At 36.0% G+C, this 15367-nt stretch overlaps 2 protein-coding genes and 1 long non-coding RNA gene across 3 annotated transcripts; 2 read left to right on the top strand and 1 right to left on the bottom strand.

Moving 5' to 3' along the window:
- The first annotated feature begins 6178 nt into the window (after nt 1–6178).
- Nucleotides 6179–7126, top strand: LOC110682931. Its single transcript, XM_021859281.1, has 2 exons — nt 6179–6508; nt 6695–7126. Exons 1-2 carry the CDS (start codon nt 6179–6181, stop codon nt 7124–7126), a joined length of 762 nt encoding a protein of 253 aa, XP_021714973.1.
- Nucleotides 7127–7813: 687 nt separating this feature from the next.
- On the bottom strand, nt 7814–8964 carry LOC110682956. The gene is made up of 2 exons (XR_002503516.1): nt 8420–8964; nt 7814–8092 (listed from the first exon to the last, which is right to left on the bottom strand). It is a non-coding gene; the product is annotated as an uncharacterized LOC110682956 (long non-coding RNA).
- A 3473-nt stretch (nt 8965–12437) lies between these two features.
- On the top strand, nt 12438–13746 carry LOC110682930. Its single transcript, XM_021859280.1, has 4 exons — nt 12438–12644; nt 12701–13061; nt 13243–13416; nt 13517–13746. The coding sequence occupies exons 1-4, from the start codon at nt 12438–12440 to the stop codon at nt 13744–13746; spliced, it is 972 nt and encodes a 323-aa protein (XP_021714972.1).
- The last annotated feature ends 1621 nt before the right edge of the window (nt 13747–15367 follow it).

Raw genomic sequence — 15367 nt, 5'->3', positions numbered from 1 at the left:
TCTGTAGCCACCCTCTGAGTCTCTTGACCGTCTCTCCAAGGTTATCTGCCTTTGTTTGCACCTCCTGGAGGGGCTCCAGCTTCTCCTTGAGGACCTTGACCTCATCCTGGAGTTCCTTGACCCGCCGCCTTGCTGCGTCCAAGTTCTGCTGGACTTGCAGATTTGTCGACGCTTGGGAATACAACATATCAAGTGTCAGAATCTCATTTTGAGCAATCTCAAACTGAGCTTTGTCCAAGGAAGAGGCGGCCCGAGCATTCCTATCTTTACCTCTTTGGTCTTGTCGTTGAGTGTCTTTTTAAGACCACTCACGCACAGCATAGCCTGCAGTCGACCAAAACAAAAGAACACATCAGAAATCATTCGGTAACGACATCAATCGATTCAAAAGACAAAGTTTTACCTTGCAGAGAAGCGCTAGTATGGCGTCAAGGTCAAGGGTGCCGACTCCTTTAACAACCGCCTTGGCATCAGGATCAAGCATCCTGAGCATTTGCTTGGCCATCTGAAGGACAGTCGGCCTCGCTGGAGCATCTGTCAATACAAGTACAATAAACTAAGAACTTTGAAAAGACAGGCATTTCTTAACATTGAAGAGTATGGACGGATGGCCAGATGAGTTACCTTCCTCTCCCCATGCGGCTTCACTGCCGCCTGCTGCGCCGACAATAGTGGTGAGTGGCTGCTTGCCACTCTTCGACATTCTTGGTGGAGCATCCGGATTAGATGGAGTGTTAGTAGGGGAAGAGGCGCCCGTTCCCTTTTTTGGCTTGGTTGCGATGTGCTTCCTGCGCCTCTGAGAAACATCGCCTTCCGACTGCTTACTCAGCTTGGGATCCGGCTGTAAGGTGGGGGCAGGCTTTGATGAGCCACCTGCAAAGAGTTCACATGTAAGATATTGTGAAAAATTCCATTAAGTGGAAAATCATTGGAAAATTTCCAAGTTAAACAAATTGTTACCTGAGGAGTGTCGCCTGGCGGCTGCTCTTCCGATCGTTTGAGGTTCGCACGGTAGAAGGCAGCAGAGGCAACCGGCTTCTTGTGTCTAGGAAGCTTTGCCATTGCTATGTCTGCAAAAAACAGCAATAAGAGTTAGAAACGTAGATAAATAAAATCAATATGGGTAGAAAAGCTAATAAATTCAAGCGGCCAACTACCTCTCGACTTTTCAGTACTAAGGCCACAGGCGGCCAAATACGTCCCGTCCGTGAGCACGAATCGGGGAATGTAAATTTAGGGGGTTACCTCCTTGACCCCCGTCTATTCGTTTGTTCAGACGGCCATAGGCGGAAGGGCTTTCTTCCCAGCCAGGAGGGGCGGTTCCTTGGTCCAGCGGTTGTACCGCCTGTTCTTTTTGAAATTTGGGGAAGAGATTATGTAAAACTTGGACCTCCAATCCTTCCATTTTTTCTTCTTCCCCAGAGTCATCATATAACGCTTGTGTCTGGTCAGAGTAAACCAGCTGACCCGTTGCATTCGGAGTCCTGCTCTAATAATGCATATGAGCAAACGCCTCGAATCTAGGCTCCACCTCCAGCATCTCACAGGCAGCAACGTATCCCAAAATGTTAACCCAAGAATTGGGGGCTATTTTCTAGACACCCAGTTGGTATCTGTCCAAAATCCTCTCCACAGACGCATGGAGAGGGAAGCGCAGCCCTGCCTGGATGGATTCTTCATAGCATCCGAAGCACTGTCACCATAGCTGGCCACCTCAGGGCAGGTGACCGTGTCCTCAGCATCCGGCACGAACAACAAGAAGCCATGTCCCATGACATAGGCGGAAATAAATTTTCCGAAGTCTTCTGTCATCGTTTTCCGTCTGCCTTCGGCGACGTGCAAGTAATAAGGAGCACATTCATGTTGTCGTAAAGCAGACGGTTCATCCCAATCATCTCCCTTCTCAACGGAGATGAACTCTCGGGCAGCCTTAAGATTTGACTGCGCCTCCTCCGAGTCAACGGAGGCACTGTCGGAGGATGATGACACAGAGTCATCATTAGAATTTTCCCAGAGCTAGGGGCCTGCCGGCTGGTGCCAGCAGTGGCCTTCCCCATCTCAACATCTAGTACTGATTCACTCGGCCTAGATGTTCCATATTCCTCATCATACTCCTCTAAAAATGAATCGCTTGGAGTGCTGATGTTGCTAGGAGGGTCTTTACTAATCTCGGAGACATACGCCCTAATGGAGCCATCTGAGAAGACTGACTCACTTTCCGAATGGTAATAAGAACCATTCGTCCTATATCTCCGGGTCGTCAGCTTTGTTCTAGCCATCGTGTCCTGCAGGGGCATAGACAATGTCGGACTTGGAGATGTACTCAAAGGGTAGTTCTCGAACGAGCATTCGGCACTCCTAGTTCTAGATTTAACCGTCCCCGGTGACCAACTGATTGCTAATCTAGGTTGTGCCAGGTGCGTTTGGGAATCCATTTTTGAAAAAGAAATAAGTAAAGAAAAGATCAGGCGGTTACCTTAGAAGAAGGTACTAAGAGGCGCTGGTCAGGGACGTATGTTGGAACAGAAGGACGAGCTGGCTGAGTGTCGGATGCTGAAGAAGTCAAAAGTCTTCGAATGTTAGAAATTCAAATATTCTCCTAAAGATTCACGCAAGTGTGAATCCAAGGAAGGTCAACCCTTCTATTTATAGAGGGGGTAAAAGATCTGGGGTAAAAACCCTAAATTCAGGTGAACAGTAAATGTAATTTCTTGGCCAAAAAGAGGCCGACACCTGTGACAAGCACCACATGGCATGCCACGTGACACTGTGAGGGGCAAATGATTTGGGGTATTTATTACCCACAAGTGGACCAATGAGATAACGACACGTGTCGCCCTGGGAGGCGTCCAAATGGACCCTCCAGATGCGTGACACGTGTCACTCAGATATCCCTCCTTTGAAATAGCGGCCTTCAAGGCCCAAACTTTAAGGGCGCTGCAAAATGGCGCCGCCCTAATCCCTTAGTCATCAAAATCTAGGGTAGGGCACACTTCCCAAGGTCCTTATAAACAGGGACATTCCCCCCATTTATTAGGGCACGTTCCAATCATTACTGAGCTGTCATTCTCAAGAAACAGACAACACCTGAGCTTGGAATCCAAGCAAATAACTTAATTTCCGCACATTTTATTCCGAATCCATACTTACTTTATCTTTGGAGGCAGACCACCGACCATTCGGTGCTCCGTTTGTTTTTCAGGTACAGGCGTCCTTGCTGATTCCAGTCTTGAGATGTAACTCTCCTAAGGGACAGAAAAAACCTCGAAACACTAAATATACCCATATAAGTCCCAATTTATTATTTGAACTAGATCTACACAAATTCAAGGAGAGAGAAACCATAAATTTTATCAAACAAATTTAGGGTTTTGATAGATCGGCTTACAAAGAACCAATTCCTCGAAAATTAAAGGTGTGAAAAATCACAATTGCCATTGATTTGGAGAGTTAGGGTTCTTCTTGAGAGAAGATGAACTGAGAAAAGGATGAATATTTCTGGATGAGTGATGAATTGTAAGGGTGTCCATTCGGTTTTAGGTTTGGATTTATCCCAAATTCAATCCAATCTGAAATAAATTTTTGTATGTAATTTTCAAATCCAACTCGATCCGAATTACTTACCTAATCCAATTCGATCTAATCCAAATTATAATTCGGTTATTTAGATCCAATCCGAAAATCTGATTTAAAATTCGTTGCTAAGTTTTTTGGATCTAATGTGGTTATAAAAATAAAATTGCAATAATAAAATTTCAATTTTTGAAAGTATAGTAGTACATGATTTATACAAGTATTGAAAACATAGGTTTACATGATTAATATTATTATAATCATAAACATAGTTTAACGTGATTCATATTAACAATATCTTTTTGTAAAATAACGCTTTCAAAATTCGGTTATTTTGGTTTTTTTTGAACTCGAACAAGGTCAATCCGATCCGGTCCGAAAATCCAAATTTTATAAAAACATTCAATCCGATCTGATTTAAAGTTTGGATCCGATCCGAATTGATAATTTGTTTTGGATTGGATTTCGGTTTTTATCCAAATAATGGACACCCCTAATGAACTGAAGAAGAGTCAAAAGGGTTTATTATTTATAAAAACAAAAATTTATGTTGTGGAGAATGTGATAGTGGATACTTATTATATATGTTTTTTTGAAATAGGTATTTACCGTATAATAATTTGCTAAGAAACCAATGCACACTTGATATAGTATTTTTGACCCCTTTTCTAGATTAAATTTATCTTATTTTATCAAAGACACCATGCCTATATAATAAGTGGTTTCTTATTTTATCCTAAGAAACCATACTTCTTAAATTAATGGTTTCTTTATTTATGAAACCTTTTAACTGATATGAATGGTGTCTTATGAATGGTTAATTAGCCATTTTTTGTAGCATTTAATCTTCCCTATTCTGCTCCAAACTTATGCAGCTCAGGAGCGGTAGCGCAAGTCTTCTTGAAAGGGCGCTCCTGCTCTGTTTATCCGACTTTTTAGGCGTATAAATATGACCCTTAGCTTCATTTTTATGGATCTTCTTCCCTTTTAGACTTCTTAGACCCTTTGTTTCTTATAACTCTTATTAGTGTGCTTAGATCTTCTCAAACTCAATCAATTTTACTACTTTAATTTAAGATTATTCTCTTAATTTGAAGTACTTCTCAACTTTGATGCTTTATTAGTTATCTCTTTCCTCTACCTCTCATTCTTTATTTTCTACTTTTAATTGATTTGAATTGTTATTTTCTTCTCTAATCTTAATTATTTGTTGTTTCATGTTCAATCAACTTAGATTTTATTATTCCTCTCAACTTGTTAGAATAATGCTAGAATTAGAACTTGTAGTTATGTTGTTCTTCACCATATTTACTGAGTAGTGTTTATTATCTAGGGGTTGGGTGAAGACCCAAGAAAGCCATGGTTTGATTGATGTTTGTGCTTTCATGTTCATTTTGGGTTGATGATTGATTGTTAAAGAATTGGTTAATTGCATGTATAATTGGATGGCCACTTATTTCTTATATATTCACTTATATGCTTGCATTGAAAGATGAAGTTTGGCTATGAGCTTTTTCTTGTATGATTAAACCGAATTTCTATCTTGATTTAGGGACTATAACTCCTAGAAGTCAACTCGCTCGCAGGTAGGACACAAAGATAAAGTTAGGAAGAAGGGGTCTCCTCGTAGTTAATGAGGTAAAAACAAAGAGCTTTATATACGATAAAACTTTTTGTCTAGTGTGCAGAAGGCATATGAAGTAGTCAAGTATGGTTTCTTGTTTTGATGGTGTAGTAGTCTTAGTTGCGATAATTAGGGGTGAAATCCCAATTACTTGTGCCTTAATGCTATCTTGGACCGATCGAAAGATAAGCCTAAATTAGTACTCTACTTTCTTATCATTGAGACTTGGTTGGCCTATCATGTTAGTTGAACTTGGTTTAGAAATATTTAGTGTTGTGGCTTCGAAAGAAGGCAATGTTGAGTGCCTTTTCCATCACCGAATTTGTGTTCATGCTTGCCTATCGTATTGATCCATTGGTTTAGTTGGTGTCGATTCCCATTTCCCCCTAGTGTTTGTCTCCATAGTAATAATTAATTAATCAAAACCCCTAATTTGTAAACGAATTAGATTACAAAAGTTTCTTAATTTTGTTGTACTCATACCCATTCTATTTGGATACGATTCTCTACTTACCCTAGACTTGTCTTAGGTTTGTTTAGGTAGATATATTGTTTGTCTTAGGTTGTTGTCCAACGACCGATTTATCCCTCTACCAAAATGGCGTCGTTGCCTAAATGGCATTGAGCATTGACTCACTTAATTATGAAATATGTGAGACTAGTTCACTTGTAAAGCTTTATTTTTCTTTATTTTATTTGACTAACCTACTAATCTCCCATCTAGTCTTCTTTGTTTTATACCCAAACGTAGCAATAGAGCACTACCTCTTGTGCCATTGAATAATCTTGAGCTTGAAAGAGTTGTAAGGGTGAATCGAAGAGAAAATAAGGTGAGAGATAGTGGTGCTACTTCAAGTGAACCACAAGTGGTGCTTGATTCCGATCATTCTAGTTCAAGCGAGTCTAGTGGAGACACCATTTCGTTAGAGTCACCAAGAACTAATTCTCTAACTTCTTCACCTCCTCATCAATTTCAAATATATGGCTCTTCCCAAAAAATCCTTAAAAGAGTTTTGTGTTCCTCCACCATATCAAGAAGCAAGTGGGATTGTTACTCTTGTAATCAAAGCAAACAATTTTGAGATAAGGCCCGCCCTCATCACCTTGATAGAGGGTCATCAATTCTTTAGGGAAAAGCATGAGGATCCCATTGCGCATCTTAAGCAATTCACACGGTATTGTAGCACTGTGAAGGCAAAAGGGGTGACTCCAGAATACATTCTGTTGAGCATGTTCATATTCTCTTTAACGGACAAGACAAGTGATTGGCTTGATAGGTTGCCTCCAAACTCATTAAACACATGGAATAAGGTGACTTTGGAATTCCTTGGGAGGTTCATTTCTCTTGGGAAAACAACAGAGTTAAGGTAAAAAATATCAAACTTCCAACAGGACGCCAATAAGTTTATCTATGATGCTTGGGAAGGATTCAAGATCTACCTACAACAATGCCCACGCCATGTCATGGGAGATTAACTCTTGCTCCATGGGTTATAGAGGTTTTTGAGAGCGGACCGCATGTTGTTGGATGGAGCATCGGGAGGACCAATCATGAATAAGCCAACCATGGAGGCACTAATGATCATAGAGGATGTAGTTCTAAACTACACTGATTGGAGCCCCGGTGAGAGAAGCATTTCCAAGAAAGGAGGAAAGTATGAGGTAAATGCTATTAATATGATTACTTCAAAATTAGATGCTTTGTCTTCTAAATTTGATCTATTGCAATCCTCTTCCATATCCCCTTCTCCACATAAGAATTTGCATGCATCTAGTTCATCTAATGAAAATATGTCAATACAAATGATATCTTGTGATACTTGTGGAAGTGAAGATCATGTGACTTTTGAGTGTTATTTGCCAAATGATTTTTTGCTTTCCCTCCCCTTCCATGGAACAAGTAAATGCAATCAAAAATGTTCAAACTAATCCTAGGTATGACACTTATTCCAACAAATATAATGAGGGATGGAAACATCATCCAAACTTTGGTTGGAAAGGGGGCCAAACCCATGGAAATGATCAAGGTCATTATAGTGGCCAAAGGAATGTTTAAAAAAATAATCAAGGAAATTATAGGAACCAAGGTAATGGTAACTATGTTGTCAAATATACATAACCCAACTGATTTTAATGGAGGAAATAGATCTACCCTTGCTACTATTCCTCAACCCCCTCTCCAAATTCAAGCTCCCCCTCCTAAGTCGATTCTAGAAACCATAATGCACTACTACAAAATAGCCAATATATATAGAACGCCTTAAATAGACAATATAGGACACTTTAGTGGCGTTCTTCAACTAGGGTGCCTTATAAAGTTTTCAAGACGCCTTTTGGAGGTGTTTTAATATCCGATAAAATATAGAACGCTTTCCTTAGATAAGCGTTTCCAATGCTATGTACCAAAAAGTTAGAAAAAAAGCAAAAGGGAATGCTTACCTTATGATAAGCGTTCCATATGCCCATAAAAAAAGAACGCCTATCTCAAATACTAGTTCTCTTTTCATTCCCTTTTTTCAAAAAAAAATTAAAATGATTTTTATTGAAATTATATAGAATCATTAATTGCAAATTCCAGAAATTCTGGTATTCTGGAATACCGAAAGTTGATAGATCTTAAGCAAGAAAACTAACTCTTTATTAATTTTGATCGAGAATTTACAAATTGACTAATAAATCAATATATCAATTGAATTCAATAATAATATATACATAACAAAAAAAAATGAAATCAAGTACAAAATCTATGTATTATAATGAAATTCATAGCTTCAATTTAGAATATAATGCTAAAAACAATCTCCAATTTCAAAAATTATCCCGGCCAGTTGATATGACGGAATCAATTGATGTTGTATCAAGCTCCTTTGCTTCAAATCCACATTATTTAAGTCTCTGTAAAAACAAAAGTGTATTAGATTTCAAAGAGGTTTAACTAAACATGCACACAAATTCGGTAAATTTGAAAGAAAAAAATTGATTGATTTTTTTTTTTATAAAAGAACAATAGTATAATTATAAAAATTTCATTTCCATTTCATACATAATTCATCCATAAAACAAATATTGAATTCCCATTATCCTAAGAATCCTATTGATCTAATAGGAGAATATAATAAAAAACGATGAAATAATTATTACCCTTTAAATTATAAAAACAAAAACTAATAAAATCTCATATCCAAAATTCAGTTAATATTGCTCAAAAAAAGTGTTGATTACCTCCGTATCTTTCGAAATTCGAATTTAAAATGTTCTTGCTAAGTAAGACGATACAATCTAAACATCCTGCGGTGGTGGCTATGCAACGAAGGTGATGGAGTTCTACGGTGGTGGTGGTGGCGATGATGGAGTTGATGTTGGTGTTAGCGGCACTTAGGTTTATCCGACAAATCATTATCAGATGAGAAAAAATCTGATTGCGATGAGATTCATGGGAACCATTTGCAATAGAGAAAGAAATTCGAGGGTTTTGATTTGGGTTCGGAAATGGTTTCGAATTGAAACTCGAATGAAAAGGGGGGAAAAGGAATTAATTAGAAGGTGAAGAGAGGAAGTAAATAGAGAAAGAAAAACCTCTGCATTTTATTGGAGAAGGAAGAAAGCATAGAGGATCTAAGAATGAAGACAAGCAAAGATCCATGGAAGAAGAGGAGTTGTAGAGAAAATGGAGAAAGAGGCGGTAGAAGCTAATTAAGGGACACTAGGAAGTTAAGAGAATTAGGTTTTTACTAGTGGGGTGGTTTAAATAAAATAGGAGTATAAAGTATAAACTGACAAATCAAGTGGAACTGTTAACATAGAACACCATTCTGTAATGTAAATCCATATTCTATTTTATTTATATTTTAATTACGGTAAACAAAATTAAACTATTCTTACTTAGGGGCGTTTTATTTGATTCAACTTATAAAGATGGTCTCTATCAAAGGCGTTTTATTTACTTCTAGAGAACGCCTATACAACTTAACAGTTATGTATCATGTGTTATTTTTTCCACTTTTTGTGGTAGTGATGGAAAATTTTGTTAATATGCAAACAAAGAAAACCAATGACTTAGAGGAGAGTATCAAGCAAGTGCAAGCCCACAATAAGATGCTAGAAACTCAATTAACTCAACTAGTTAGTGCACTAAAACGTAACAAAAATCATAGCACCTCTTTACCTAGTCAAGCCATTGATCCTAGAGGAATTGTAATGCAATTATGACTAGGTGTGGGACTACCATTGATGATAGTTCACCAATAAGTATGCAATTAGAGGGTGAGAAAATGAGGTTAAGGAAGAGAAATAATGTGAGGTGTTTAAGTTAAGTGAGGATGAGATGGTTTACATGAGTGAGTGATATATGTATTTTATATGCTATTTTATCCCCATCTCGTGGTCATTTTTATGCATATTTGAGCTCTTTAGGGAAACTATTAATACTAATGTGTGGTTTCGGATATTTTGAAGAGTTGAAATCTTTTTATAGGAATTTATCAGTAATTTCTATGGTTTTACGGCCACTACGAGATATCGAAGCTTTTGTCACATTCATGACCGTTGATCATAGCCCAAGACCGATCATATCGGTGATTAAGGGCTTGGTTCGTGGAATTGGTCCGAGCAATGGACCAAGGAAGAAGAAGATTTAGTCCATAGAAGCAATTATAGCCCAAAGGAAAAAAAAAAAGAGTTTCAGCCAAGGAAAGACCGGGCCCAATCAGGCGGATGCCTAGAATGCAAAGAGAAGAAAAAAGGCGGGCCCAATCGGGCGGCTGTTTGCCGATCAGGCGCGTGTTTTTCTCGGGAGTCTTAGGATTCGTCGTTTTGGCTAATTTAGGCTTAGTTTTTAAGCTCTTTTTGTAAGCTTTATTAGTTACGTTTTTTCTTTATTATTATTATTATTATTATTATTATTATTATTATTATTATTTCTTTCATGCTTAAACTTTTAGAATGATTTTTAGTTGAACATTATTGTTGAACTCAAGTTTTCCCTTTTAGTGCAATTTCATATTTCCTTCATTCAATATTATTTCTCACTTCTTTTATCGCTTTATTTATTGCTTTTCTTTTAATTTCTTTGTTAATTTGTGTTTTGCTTTGAATCATGTCTTTCATATATGCTTTGATTAGTTTAGGTTCAATTATGTGTAAGTAGTTCTATTCTAGGGTTCTAGGGGATCCATAATTAATTTGAAGGGGCAATTTGTTATTGTTGATTATTGATATTATATAATAATTTCTTATTTAATTGTTTTAATTCTTTACAATTAGATTATGAATCGAGCAGATGTGATTTGGTTGTAAAAGTATAGCAACATTGAATTCATGAATCAAGCATATGTTAATTTGATATGAAAGGGTATTTTCAATAGGAACTTAGATCTAGTAAATTGCGAGAGCCTGTTAGATCTATGTTGACTGATAAATTACGAGAGTCTGTTAATTATTTTATGTTTGCAATATTAATCATTGATTGTTATATTTTATCTCGGAGTATTAATTATTGGTAAACCTATGATCCTAGGCTTTTTATTATTGATTTATCCCTAATTTAATTTGCCTTACTTTAATTATTCTCCTTGGTTTAAATCCCTTAAAAATAATTTGGCTACTCAATAGTTTAGATTATATTAATTATTAGGAATTGAAAGACATGTTTCCCTATGGATTCAACCTTATGTCCCTATTTACTTTAGTTAAAGGACTTAGGTAATTCTTTTGATTAGGTGATAGGAGTTTAGCCTCTCAAAATTTGGCGTCGTTGCAGGGGAAACAATTTTATTTTTATTTCTAATTGTTTTTAATAGTCAAGATTATTTTCTTTCGTCTTAGAGAACACAAATTCTTTGGGACAATTTCTCATATCTGTTTGTTTAGTTCTGTGTTTATGCCCATGAGTTTTAGATCAGGCTACATTCCATTAGATCCTGAAATCGAATAGTCTTTTCATAGACATAAGAATCTTTTCAAACAAGTACGAGTTACTTCCGAGGGTAATACGCCTTTGGAACCCATATCTGATTTTAGTGACACATAAGTTTCTTCAGAACTAGAATCATATATGGAAAATTCACCACCATCACCACCACCACCTCGCAAGCTCAGCGATTATTCTCAGCCATCCTTGACAGATTTTCCATATCTTGATCCTACACCTAATCTCAAGAGAGTACAATTCAATATTAAACCCCAGTTTATTACTATAATCGAAAGGAAGCAATTTAGAGGACCTAAGGGAGAAGATCCAAATATTCATATTTTGGATATATGCCAATATTGCAACACTATTAGGCAAAATTAGGTCATGCAGGACCAAATCAGGGAGATTCTGTTTCCCTTTTCTTTATGTGGTAAAGTTATATTATGGTATAATGGATTGAATAGAACTGCACTTGGTATTACTGACAAGGATACTCTTGCTATGAATTTCTATAATCAGTATTACCCTGTATAAAGGACAACTTCGTTAAGGAGTTCAATCCAAAACTTTGCCCAAGAGCCAGATGAAAGTCTTTATGAAGCTTGGGAAAAATTTAAAGATCTGCAGAGAGGATGTCCCCATCATGGATTAGATAATCCAAGCCTTTTACAACGGGATAGGAAATTCATCTAGATCAATCCTAGATTCAGTAGCTAATGGGAGATTTATAAATTTTAATGTAGATGTAACAAGAACTGTTATCAAAGAGATGGAAATTCACAATTCTCAATATATGAATCTTAGAAACTTTGTGAACAAAGGGAAACATAGTGTTGATTATGTATCCTTTGTGCAAACTCAATTAACATTTATTTATCAGAAATTAGATAATATTAATACTGATATTCCTACTACTATAGCTAATGTTTCTACTGTTAGTAATAACACTAATGAAGCTTTTTGTGAAAATTGTAGGTCATTAGGAACAATATTTTATTGTAGAAGTTCTGTGGAGCAAGTTAATGCTTTCTAAGCTTACAGACAAAATAACCAATACTCCAACACTTATAATCTGGCCTCCAGAATCATCCATACCTACCGGAGTACCAATGTGCAAAACTCTGCAACTCAACAAGAACAAGAACCACAACAAACACAGCAAAAATACTACCAATCTCCTAACCAAAGGACCCATCCACAAACTCCACCTCCATTTACTGACCCTGCATGCCGGCCTTGTTAAAATTTAGAACAATGTTAGCTAGTATGTAAAAGCATATGTAGAGTAGGGATGCAAAAATTGATTCAATCTTAGTTAATAATAAAATCATGGATAATCAAATTGCACAACTTTCCTCTACTCTACGAATTCGCCAGCAAGGAGCCCTACCATTAAAGCCAATACAACCTACAGATCATGCAAATGCAATTATTCTAAAGAGTGGTTCACACTATGATGGGCCTCCTATGACCAAGGATGATGAACCTGTTACAAATAAAACTGCTAATGTTGATTCTGTTAAACTAAAGACTATTGTTACTAGCCTTGCAAGCTACACGGTAAAACTAACACTTCTGATAATTCCATGTAGGGTAAAAATCAAGACAGGAGTGGAGATGTACAAAGCCCTATGATCCAACTTCCATTCCCTAATAGACATATAAAGAATAAGTTGGACAAGAAATTTGGTAAGTTCTTGGAGGTTGTCAAGAATTTGCAGGTTACAGTTCCTTCCACTGATTTAATCACTCAAGTTCTTGCATATTCTAAATTCATAAAGGATATTTTGACTAGGAAGAGAGTCTTTAATGAGGTAGAGACTGTAGCTTTTACTGAAGAATGTAGTGCATTGCGACAAAATAAATCTCCACCAAAATTAAAGGATCTTGGTTCTTTTTCTATATCTTGTCATATTGGGAATATCATTATTGATAAAGCATTATGTGATTTAGGTACTAGTGTAAGTGTATGCCATCATATATGTGTTCAAAGCATAATATGAGTGATTTAAAGGTTACTAATATTACCCTGCAAATGGCAGATCGTTCTGTTAAATACCCCTTAGGTATTCTAGAGAGGATGTTCCTGTTAGGGTTGGTAAATTTTTTTTCCCTGTTGATTTTGTTGTTTTAGACATGGATGAGGATACACAAATTCCTATTATTTTAGGAAGACCTTTTATTCATACTACAGGGGCCATAATTGATGTAAAAAATGGAAAACTTACTCTTTCTGCTAGGGATGATAATATTACCTTCAATTTAGGGAGAGTTATGAAAGGACCTATGCTAGAGGAGAAATACTACAGTATTGATGTCATTGATTGATTTTATATGCCATGATAGCTTACCCTAGGTTCTCTCCTGAGATCCCTTGGAGGAAGTACTGTGTTGTGATCTTACTGCAGGTGACACTAACATATGGAGTAAAGACGTGGATGAAATTGAGCGCGCTCTATCAAATGAGCAACTTAGCCCTGATGAGAATGATAAGGTAGAAATTTTAATTCAGGAATCGTACTCTGCGGAGGTAAAGAAACCTGAACTTAAACCTCTCCCTTCACACTTAAAATATGTATTTCTTGATGAGCAAGAACTGCACCCTGTGATCATTAGTACAGCACTCGATGACCCATAAACTTCCCAACTTCTAGAGGTTCTTTAAACCCACAAAAGGGCAACTGGGTACAATATTGATGATCTAAAGGGTATTAGCCTTGACTTTTACATGCATTGGATACACTTAGAAGATGATAACAAGCCATGTATTCAACCATAGAGAAGGTAAAATCCTAACATGAAGGAGGTCGTCAAAAAGGAAGTTATGAAACTACTTGATGCAGGTGTTATCTATCCTATCTCTTATTCAAAGTGGGTAATGCCTGTGCAAGTAGTTCCAAAGAAGGGTGGGATGACAGTAATAAACAATGATAAAAATGAAATAATTCCCACTAGAACCGTAATAGGATTACAGATTTGTATTGATTATCGTAGATTAAATACCGCCACTAAAAAGGATAACATTCCCATTCCCTTTTGTTGATTAAATGTTGGAAAGATTGGCTAACCATAAATTTTTCTATTATTTGGAAGGGTAACAGGGATTTGCGAAGTCTATTTTATACATACAAGCTAAAAGGCACACAATTACCACTTTTATATAATACCTAAAATAATACTCCGTAAGAAAAAATTGAAGTTGTGTATCATACCAATAAGAAGGGAATTAAAAAACATACAATTTTTTTTAATGGAGGAAAAAAAGTATATATTATTGAAAATATGTACTCATAATCAAATCAAGAAAAGAAACTACCCACATTACTAACACCAAATGTAGCAAAAACACCATTTGATTGAACACACCAAATGTAGCAAAACAATAATTGATTAAGTAAACCCCATAAAAAAATGATTGAAAACACTACCCACAATCAAATGTACCAAACTCGTCAATAATATCATAAGTAAGAATGAGTATTACGGCTTAAAAATATGTAATTTCTTATCTTTTAAGCCAATCAAATAATCAATACATAACTATTTAGTAACTTTAGCTTTATCACTCTATATTACTAAAGTAGAAAATGCAATGACAGTATGGAATTTTGAGTTGAATTTAACATTTACTTTTCGATAAAAGGTTTAAATCATAAGGATGTTGGATAAGTCAAAGTTCTATAAGCATAGAAGAAACATAGAAAGAAAAGGGCACACATTGGTTCTTGTTTAAAAGATTGACATACCTTATATATTCATGTGTGACTATAACACAGGGACTTGAGAAAGTGATTAACAACAAAATTTATAATATACACCCATACAACAAAAATAAAAATAGTTATATCATACAGTGGTACTGGATCAGATATGGATAGGATCAAGAACTTTGTGATTTGTTATAGAATATAATTGTACTATGTAGTTTAAATTTCTCATCACTTATTTTAGTAATTGTTATAGGAAGTATATATACAAAATAAATAATAATAAATAAATAAAAAAAAACCATTTTGTAAAAAATTAAAATGAAGATCGATAAGTTGAGGGTACAAAAATCTTTATCCTTCCATGACTCTCTATCTAACAAAATCTTTCATACCTAAGTCGAGAGATTACATACAATTAAATTCTAGAAAAAAAAAATAAGTAAAGTAGATGGAGATTAAGATATACAATTATACATAAATATATAAATTAAAGTAACAAAAAAAAACAAAAATTTGAGAAACTTTACACCCTTATTAATTTATAATTAT

Source organism: Chenopodium quinoa, unplaced genomic scaffold (assembly GCF_001683475.1).
Source record: "Chenopodium quinoa cultivar QQ74 unplaced genomic scaffold, ASM168347v1, whole genome shotgun sequence".
NCBI classification, from domain to species: Eukaryota; Viridiplantae; Streptophyta; class Magnoliopsida; order Caryophyllales; family Amaranthaceae; genus Chenopodium; species Chenopodium quinoa.
This window is presented reverse-complemented; position numbering and strand designations above follow the sequence as displayed.